The 10,551-nt window shown below is 44.4% G+C and overlaps 1 protein-coding gene across 1 annotated transcript; it reads right to left on the bottom strand.

Annotated features, from left to right (window-relative positions):
- Positions 1-715: 715 nt before the first annotated feature.
- Positions 716-5,126, bottom strand: LOC145392495 (uncharacterized). Its single transcript, XM_080266887.1, has 3 exons — positions 5,088-5,126; positions 2,927-3,181; positions 716-1,645 (listed from the first exon to the last, which is right to left on the bottom strand). The coding sequence occupies exons 1-3, from the start codon at positions 5,124-5,126 to the stop codon at positions 716-718; spliced, it is 1,224 nt and encodes a 407-aa protein (XP_080123013.1).
- Between the last annotated feature and the right edge of the window lie 5,425 nt (positions 5,127-10,551).

Raw genomic sequence — 10,551 nt, 5'->3', positions numbered from 1 at the left:
TTTAATTATCAGGATATGGCCTTTTTGGTGCCCATTGACCATTGCTTTGCCCATACCTTTACAGTTGATGACTCTGGGCAATTGTCTCTTATTTCTCTGGTAACCTTATGTTTGTCTCATTGATTCGCATCACGTAATTTGTCAGACATGTAAACTGTGCAGTGTTCTACATTCTTTGCCATGTATGGATTATACTGTATATTACTTAGAAGATAATGACTATATCAGAGGCTGATTTATGGTAATTTTGTTGTTAATGTTTGACAGTGATATTGTTACAGTGCTTAATTTGAATTGTTCTACGCGATTCGGCATGTATATACAGTATAGGCAAATATCATATGGAATTATTTGTCCATTAATTTTATTGCACATTCCAGACAGTCAAGGTTCATATACATATTAATGATGTGACCGTGCCACCATGCACATGTAGTGGATGTCGTGAGATGCATGTTGTGACTACAGTTTGTGATGTACATATGGCGACTGTGTTGCTGTGTGTATGTGGTGAATGTGCTGAGATGCACTCAGTGTCTGCATTGTTAGTGATATGATGTGTGTTTAGTGAATGTGTTGCGAGAAGCGTGTGGTGAATATATCATCGTTGGTGGTGTGACCTCTGTAATATGAGTGTAGTGAAAGTGTCACCACCTGAACAACAAGATAGCACACCATGGTATAGAAAAAAAAAAAAAAAACTATTATCCGCCTTTTAAATCATTTCATACCTTTTCAGTTTACGGTGTATTTGTGAACCTCGCCTGACAAAAAGATAGTTGTGCATCATATCGGCTGTATCCATGGGGTACTGGTCATAACCCTTCAACGTGAAAAACTCGACAAAGCTTGAATCCTCTTTTTTCCTTGCTTCTGAAGATGTCTGATGGTGGGGGGTAGTGGCTGGGGTCTGGGAGTAGATTCGGGAAGAGGAAATAGGACCATCATCACTGTCTTTGGAATTTGTAGGAGTCTGAGCATTGGTGGTAATGGGGTTAGACTGGCCTGGTAACCTGTCAGCACGGTTAACTGCATTAGTGCTTTCATTTTCATAGTTATCAGTTTGTCCTTCGTTCTGCAAACTGAAGGAGTTCCCGTGTGACTTGTGACTGTGAATTTTGGGTGGGAAATATTCGACTAACCACACATCTACAGTGAACTGGTCCCAGGGCAAGGATAACAATATGTCCATTTCTGCCCCCTCCACATCTAGGGAAATGAAGTGGATGTATGTGGCGTTGAGGGCGAGGAGAAGTGATGCCAAAGGGAAACACTGAACTGACTCGTATAATGGAAGTGCTTTCCCATCAATCATATTGCCACTGAGCTGCAGGGGTGACACAGGTTCATGGCTCTGCAGCACCCCATGGCCCCTCGCATACATCGACGTTCCCGGCTGTGAATCTCCTCGCCCACTGTATTTGATGAGGACTTCCCTGTAGGGGTAAGGATGCGGGGAGAGGCAACAGTGGCACGACCAAGCCTTTCTGTGGCGCTGTAGAAGGTTCCTGTACATGTCTCCGTCCGCCTCCACCAACAATCCCGTCCATCCAAAGTCGCGTTCCAGGAAGAGGGTGTTGGACAGGAATTCGCCGTCCACAGCGCCAGCCTCGACGAAGAAGCCAGGACCTTCACCGGAGAACACCTGTGACAATATATCGCCATTAAAAAAAATAAAAAAAAACTTGTGCCATGAGCAAATAACGCCTTCAGGTCGGTGCTGTATTCAGTTAGTATATCCTTGCTACCTCCAGACGATTTTATTGATTTTAAGGGAGAGCTCTTGTAGTGGATGGAATTTAAGAAGGCAATATCGGATAACCAGTTCGAAGAGTCTCTCCTGAGATGAACAAAATCGCCTGCAGATAGCAAGAATACCAAGACTTAAAAAGGTTAAAGATGAGACAAAATTCATTCTCTGCTTCTTGATGAGGGATCTCTCTGAACCAAATACAATCTTTTAGCCGTGGCAAGATAAAAATATATAAATAAATAAGAACAGAAAAAAGCAGAATCAGGCTGAAGAGCTTAACCATCAGGCACCAGCTTTACAACATCCCTGTACAGATATAGAGTCTTGTTTACGAAGAATCCTGAGCATTTCACACGATAAACTATTCTCCAGTTAACTTTTATCACAGATCGTTTGGTTTTTCGAAATTTTTGGGTTTTAGTATTGGCTCTAATTTGACTGTGAAGTGTTTGGTAGTTGTCTGAGTGAATACAATCGTACTGCATATGTAAGCAATCTTGTATACAAATTAAGCTTAGGAAAGCTTATAAAAATGTCCTCCGGTCCTCACAGCTCCCTCTCCATTGTTGTGATCCCAAGCTCATCAGGACTTGAACCTAGTGGACTGTAAGCTGGAATTGCCTTTTTACCACAATTCACTATAACGCTGATCGGCCTTTTGGCTAAGATCAAACTGTAATGTAGTACAATTCACTATATTCTTTTCGGGGAACAAGGTGGGAGTTGAGGGACGTTGTATAACTGGGCAGCGGAGTCGTCCGGCTATGACAATGCCTCCACCTGCAGGCGTCCCTCTCCAACTCAGCTCTCACCCTACAGCTCAACAATAATCTGGTAGCTTAGAAACAACAATCTGCTCACACCATTAAAAGACTAGGTTCTATTTGTCGTTTTCTGAGGTGACAGTAGCTAGACAGAAAGAGGAAATAAACAAGCATGAGTAACGGTCAACAAACTGCTGCAAGATATGTGCCACTCATCCATAAATTCACCAGTCACGCCTTTGAAATTACTGTCTCCATCCCTTGGGTCTACAATATCCATAACAGTAGCTTCAGAAACAACTGTCACTTTAATCATTCACAATACGGTACAGGTATATCACCATACTAAAAGGGTTAATCCAGAGAGAGAGAGAGAGAGAGAAAGGGCGGGGGCTGGTTAAACACTCACCTCCAGCAACAACTTCTGCAGTTTGGCATACGCAAAGTCCATATACATATGTGAATTGTAGACCTTGGCCTGGTAGTCAGTCTGATCCCGCAGGAGGGCGTAGGGCAGGGGTGAGGGCTGAATGAGGTGGGAGCGGCGCAGGAGGGCAAGAAAGACCGGGTCATCGTACCGAAGGGGTCCACGAAGGCGAGACAGGAGGTGGGACTTGTGAGGATCTTCAAGTGGATCCAGCCGCCCAGCCAGAAAGAAGAAGAGCTAAGGATTGGACTGAACTTAATTAACCCTCTTCAGTACAATCATTTTCTCTCTCTCTCTCTCTCTCTCTCTCTCTCTCTCTCTCTCTCTCTCTCTCTCCTGCCTTCAGACGAACTGTTGATGTACTGTAGTAAGAAAGATTATTTTGAAATGGTGTCAAACATAGCCTTCCCCAGTTCCACCACTTCTAAAGGGATTCCTTAAAATAACCAAAATTTTCTATTGCCATTGCCTAAGAATTAACGAATGAACAATACAAAACCTTACACTGTGACAACTGTGGTCATTGCAACCGAACAACAATAAGTACGTAACACATACACACACACACACACACACACACACACAAGCTACATATGCCAAACACTGGTAGAAAAAGAAAAAAGAAAAACTTCTTTAGCACAGGATATTTACAATTTACGGTATATCACACATATTGTAATGAAAAGGCACATTGGTACTGAGGTTACAGAAACACATGATAACCCTTTATGCTTCTGGAGTTCCACGCCAATAAATATAATAAAGCAAGATTCCAGTCCCCCTGACTACTGATGAAAAATGTTACAAGATCTCAATAAATTTTCACATTTTCGAGGTGTATAGGCACTACTGATAAAAAATATACAATGCAAAAATAAAAGTTGGGTACACGAATGTCACAGTAGAGGTGAGGATATTTTGTAGTAGTCATTATAAAACTATAGAGATATCTACATTAAAAAAAAAAAAAAATGTTGTGAGGGATATAGTTCCACTGTTTTGGTGTGTCTGGTAATTCCGAGTAAAAATCTTTCGGGTTGATGATAATTGGCCTACTTTAATTGGTGGCAGAACAATAGATGTTGAACTGTTCCCGAAACAGGATACAAATACTGCACAGCATTTCAATACCCTTCGTCCTCCAGTTTCATAATTGTTTTGCTATAAAGTGGAGTGATATTATTTTTCTCGGCTATACAGTATGGTAGATTTCTTCATCAGGAAATCAACACCGAAAGGGACGAGTCATACTTATAAAATGTGAATACACTGCAGAACAAGCCACGTTGCATGTTTTTAAGGAGACAAACGCAGATGAGGGGGATGGCAAAGCTCTTGTTTTTGGCGTCTGAATGAATGAAATCGAAGGAAATAAAATGAGAAAAAAAAAGTTGAAGAGGAAGGCAGAGCGTGGAGCAGGATAAATGGTAAGAATAACATGGCATCTCTCACTTTTCCCTCCTTTTGCTTTCAAATTAAAGTACTGAATGTTTACTTTTTAGTTACCTGCATATATGTATTTTTATTATTATTTTTTTAAATATTCTTTCTCATATGTGACCTATTACCAGATAAATACAGCAAGTAGCAAAGAGGGTTATGGTGATAACTACAGAGCACTCAGAGGGCTCATGCCTCTGCCAAACTCCAGTAAAATTTATGATTTACTGCTGCACTTCCTCTTTCCTATAACAGAAGAATACTTTAATGGACTCATATGGTCATTAATTCCACGGTCTTAGCCTGTCCGATTACATAACATCAGAGAGCGCATATTTCTTCCAGTTCCAGTAGAATTTATTATTTATTTCTACATACGGATTGGATCCACCTCAAAATCTAATCCATTCTTCCTTGACCCACTGCACACCAATCCACCAAATTTCTTTGAAATCCGATTACAATTTTTTGAGGTATCCTGTACACAAACAGATAAACAGACACGAGTGAATATATAACCTCCGTCCAGCTTCGTTGGTGGACGTAATAATGATGATGATGACAGTGCTGATGATCCGTTGCAGAGATAACGATGGTGATGGTAATAGTGAAGATGACACCGATGGCATGGTGATATTATAACTTCCGATCAACTTCGCTGGCAGAGGTAATGATGCATGATGATGATGATGATGTAACCTACCGTGGCCAGAAGTATAAAGAGCGCTGCCCTCCTCCACATGACAGCTACCACTAGGTCTGTATTCTCGCCAACTTAGGAGAATCTCTAACACTTCTTCCTTACCAGTTTATTTATGCGTACGACACGTTAACCCTTAAACTCTGATGTATTATTTTAGCTTATTCTTGCCATCTCCAAGCGATTTTATACAACTTAGGAATACCTTGAGTAATGAAGAGGTTATAATGAAGGGGTTAGCAAAGGCTATATCTTACTCTTGCTATTCGATTTAAAAAAAATCCTAAACAGAACATAATCGTTTGGAACTGCTAGAAGAAAATGAAAAAGACGTCCTCAGGTTGAAGGGGTTAATATTCTCTTGTATATCATCCATGGCAACTGTCTATAACAGGAAGATATAAACAGCAAACCAAAGAATGATACAATACGCAAAAACAAACAGGCAAGGAAGAAGTAATGAGGAATACTGCTAAACCGACGAGAATACGGTCGTTGGTCTGCGCGCACTGCTACACTCCCTCATACTGTCGAGTCAATGCTCAGGGTGGAGAGGCGGGATGACTAGGAGGTGGATGGGTAGTGGAGATTGGGATGCTGGTGTGGGAAGCTGGGCGAGGAGAGGGTGGGCAGGAAAGAAGGGATGGGAATTGAGAGGGAGGAGTGATAGGTGGGTGGGTGGGTGACGAGGATTGGGTGGCTAGAGTGGGTGGGTGAAGTGGATGGGTAGGGAGGGGTGATGGTAGGGAGGCTGGAGGATGGGTGGGTAGCAAGGGTTGGGCGGTAAGGTGGCTGGGAGTACGAGAGGGGTGAGAAAGGAAGCGGTAGATAAGGAGGGATGAAGTGGGTGCATTCGGGAGGGGGAGGAAAGTGAGAATGGAAACATGGGAAAGGGGAAGGAGGGATGGAGACTGGAGACGTGAGTGTGGGAAGAGGAGAGGAGAGAAGGGATGAGGGAAGGAAAGAAAGGATGAGAGAGGGGAGAAGTAAGGGAGGAAATGTGAGTAGAGGGAAGTGAGGTAGAGAGATGAGAGTATGGTGGAGGAGAAAAGTATGGGGGAAGGTTGGAAGAAGAGATGGCAAAGTTGGGGGGAGGGGAAGAGAGAAGGGAGGAAATGGGAGTATAGTGAAGAGAGAGAGAGGTAAGGGAGAAAGAACGAAGAAAAGAGATAAACAGGCGAGGGAGGAGGTTGGGGGGGTAGGTAGGTACAGAATCAAGGAAGAATATAGAGATGAGGAAAGAAAGGGCAGAGGAAGGTAAGGGGGAAGAAAAATGAGGAAGATTAGGGATGTTGAAAAACGTGGAAGGGGGAAAGGCAGGAACAGGGAGTCAAGAAAAGGGGGGGGAATGAGGAAGAAAGTGTGGGTGAATGATTGGGTGTGTGAGGGTGTGAAAATGATAAGTGGGTGTAGGGTGTGTGAGAGAAGAATGATAAAGCGCACTGTAAACGAGGACGAAGGGAAGGGATGCAGCGAGGGAAAAGGAAGGAAGGGGGATGGAGACAGGTAGATAAATAGTGTAGGTGGATATGAGGGCAGGTGAGGACACACAAATGAGGTGAAATGTTGTAAATGTAATAGAGAGGGATGCTGGAGTTTGTTATAAGCAAGAGAGAAGGGAAGGGATGGAGACAGATGAGGAAGGACTAGAGACAAAGGTATGCAGCAAATGTAGGCAGATCGAGACAGAGAGAGAGAGAGAGAGAGAGATAACTAGTGTAGGTGGATAAGTAGGCAGGCTAGGGAACAATAATAAGTGGGTGTAGTTACGTAAGATATTGATGATGATGATGGGAAAGGCTATTGAGAAGATGATGAGGAAGGAAGGGAGGCAGACAGGCAGTGTGAGGCTACTGGAATGAAGTGAATGGGTGTAATGTGTCAGAGAAAGATGATGAGGCATATTGTTAGAGAGAGAGAGAGAGAGAGAGGTGTTTGTGTGTGTGTGTGTGTGTGTGTGTGTGTGTGTGTGTGTGTGTGTGTGTGTGTGTGTCTGTTCTTACCTAATTGTATCTTAACAGGAGTGAGTCAAGCTTGTACTGTCCCGTGTATTAAAACACTTTTATCATACATATCCTTAGAATTATGAATACATATCCTTATATTTATGAAATACATATCCTTACATTTATTTGTGATTGTGTGTGTGTGTGTGTGTGTGTGTGTGTGTGTGTGTGTGTGTGTGTGTTACAAAGGAGGAATATGGGGTGTATTGTAAGCTGATAAAATTAATGCTGGGATAGAGAGTGATGTAAGGAGGGGAGGAGAAGGAAAAACGGTGAAGGGAGAGGGCAGGAAACAAAGATGAAAGAGAAAGAGGTGGCTGGAGGGATGCTACGTGGCTGGTTATTTTGCTCCGTCTTTTCCTGCTCCTCTCTCTCTCTCTCTCTCTCTCTCTCTCTCTCTCTCTCTCTCACACACACACACACACACACACACACACACACAAGTACAGATTCATAAAATAACCCCTCCTTTCTGTTCATAAGGCTGCCACGGGAACTACCTAACTCATATATATAAGGGGTAATTAACGCTACAAACATTACCTACGCATACACATGTAGGCTATATCTGTAACTACATTAACCCCGATGACGTGTGCCAGCAATGACAGCATCAACTCTCAGCCCCTATGACTCACTCGCAACTGAATAAAATCGTCTGGATTTAGTCTGAACACCAGAGTTGTTCCGACTGCTAGAATTAATGATGGCTGTATTAACACTTTTGGATCCTATACTCTCAACTGAATAAAATCGCCTGGCATTAGATGGAATACAAATAATAGAGTTGTCCTTACTATTAGAGGGTTTATTTCCATTACCTTCACTACAATCCCAGCCTGCGGTGTACTCGTGAGCCCCGCCTGACAAACAAATAGTTGTATTTGTCTCCTCTGATGTCCATGGGGTAGCGATCATAACCACGAGAAACAAATAAACTAAATAACTCTGAGGCTCCCTTATCCTCAAATCGTGTGGTCACTCGGGGAGACCTGTTAAGGATTTGAATACTGGCGCGGCTGGTTTGTGTGTGGGTAGGGACGGGAGGGTCGTTGTTGTGGTTCTGAAAGTCGGGTTCTTCGGGGGTTTTATGACGAATGTGATCACTTTTCCAGCTCGTTTCTGTGTTAGTAGGAGGGGGTGCATTATTATCATGGTTCTGGAAGTGGGAATGAGACTGATTCTTGTTGATATTGGAGTTATATTCATTTTGTAGCTTATCGGTCTTGCCAGGTGAAACGGCTGAAGGTGTAAAATACTCCACCAACCAGACATCCACGGTAAACTGTCCCCAGTGGAAGGACTGCAGGATGCTCATTTCGGCGCCCTCCACGTCAAGAGAGATAAAACTGACGTGGGTGATGTTGAGAGCCAGCAGGAGTGAGCCGAGAGGGAAGCACTGCACTGACTGGTAGACCGGCGACACCCCATTACCCACCACCCCACCGGAGAGCTTTAGCGGTGAAACATGCTCGTGGCTTATCAAAAATCCTACGCTTTTGGCGGCCATGGAAGTTCCTGGGACAGAGTTTGCTTGTGCGGTGTAGGATGCCAGGACCTCCCTGTAGGGGTAAGGATGCGGAGAGAGGCAGCAATGGCAGGACCAAGCCTTCCTGTGGCGCTCCAGAAGGCGGCTGTACATGTTCCCGTCTGCCTCCACTAGAAGTCCCGTCCATCCAAACTCGCGTTCCAGGAAGAGGGTGTTGGACAGGAACTCCCCGTCCACAGCGCCCGCCTCCACGAAGAATCCAGGACCCTCACCAGAAAACACCTGTACAAACAACCCTGAGTAAAATAACTGTATGCAACAGATGCTATATTACATGATGATACTATAAACTATGGGCCACTGTCTGGACAGCGCACGATAAGCTAAGACACGATACCTGCTCTATTACTGTATTATCGTTCGTGTGTGTGTGTGTGTGTGTGTGTGTGTGTGTGTGTGTGTGTGTGTAGGCCTACGTACCTCCGCTATGATATTCTGCAGGGCTGTGTACGCTTTATCCCAGTAATAAGCATTGTAGACCCTCGCCTGGTAGTCAGCCCTTTCCCTCACGAGTGTGTAGGGTCGGGATGAGGGCGGAGTGAGGTGGGTGCGGCGTATGAGGGTGAGGAGCGCTGGGTGGTTGTGGGGGAGGGGGCCACGGAGACGAGACAGGAAGGACACCTCATCCTCTCCCACATCCTCTTCCTTATACTTCCTGATATCAGAGTCTCTAGGGCCCATAAGTCCTCCTATGACAAACAGCTGGAAAAAATAGATATAAATCACTGGAAAGATAGATAGATAGATAGATAGAGAGAGAGAGACAGACAGACAGACAGACATGTAACTTGTTCTACCCGATGACATCATTTCTATTTTTTTCTCTCCTTGCTCATCCCCTCCCTCATATTGCCCCTCATCGTCTACCTCACACTGCCCCTCATCCTTTCCCTCACACTGCCCCTCATCCTTTCCCTCACACTGCCGCTTATCCAATCTGGTGGATCGGGGACTCACCAGTCTTTACAGGATATGTAGCTGCAACGATAAGTATTAGCCATTATGTTCGTAAAGTGATAACAATGCCGTCAGTGATAAATATATACCGCCATGGTCTAAAAACGATAGCTAGATACCGTCAATGGAAAATATATACCGCCATGGTCTTAAACAGGGACACATTCAGCTCTTCTTAGTGATGGATACCCTTCAGTTGTTGTTGCTGATCAAGCTCAGGCTGTCTGGCTGAGCAGACCCACGATATATATCGTGGAGCAGACCCATCATCCGTATGTAATCAATTATCCTGGTGAGGGGCGGCTTCAAGGAGTGACACAAATATAACTTGGCGGCTACATTGTCCAGTTATATGACCGTTCCTCAATTTCCCTATCTCCTGAAAGAAGCATGGTAGACTGCAGGGGAAGGGTAACTTTAGCCGCAGCCCACTGGGTTTACGTTCAACTTAACCCCGGGTCACAACGACAATAAAAACAACAGTAAGGTATGATAGGTGGAACTTATAGTGACTCAGAAATAGCAAGCGGGCGCGCGCGCGTGCACACACACACACACACACACACACACACACACACACACACATTAGACACAGTGTTATTGATATTTGGCACTTGTTCTTGTGAGTGTTCCTTACCACGGTCAGCAGGAGAGGTGAGAGGAAAGCTGCTCGCCTCCACATGACAAGCCCGCACTGCTCAGGCTGCAGGGTTCTCTCTTAATACTCACTCTCACCATGCGGAGGGGAGGGGAGGTGGGGAGGAGGCGGAAGAGAGGTGTGAGGCGGCGAAGGGGAGATAGTGAGGTGGGGAAACAGGGGGTATAGATGATAAATAAAGCCACAAGAAACACTCACTCCCTACACTAACAACAACACCATGGAACTATACCCTAACACCGTATTCTGTTTCACCTTCTGCATCTTCTTCACCAAACTTATCCTCCCACCAACAGT

Source organism: Coenobita brevimanus, chromosome 22, assembly GCF_032717465.1.
Source record: "Coenobita brevimanus isolate Jiangsu-jjx chromosome 22, ASM3271746v2, whole genome shotgun sequence".
Lineage (NCBI taxonomy): Eukaryota > Metazoa > Arthropoda > Malacostraca > Decapoda > Coenobitidae > Coenobita > Coenobita brevimanus.
The sequence above is the reverse complement of the archived record's forward strand: the minus strand, read 5'-3'. Positions and strand labels throughout refer to the sequence as shown.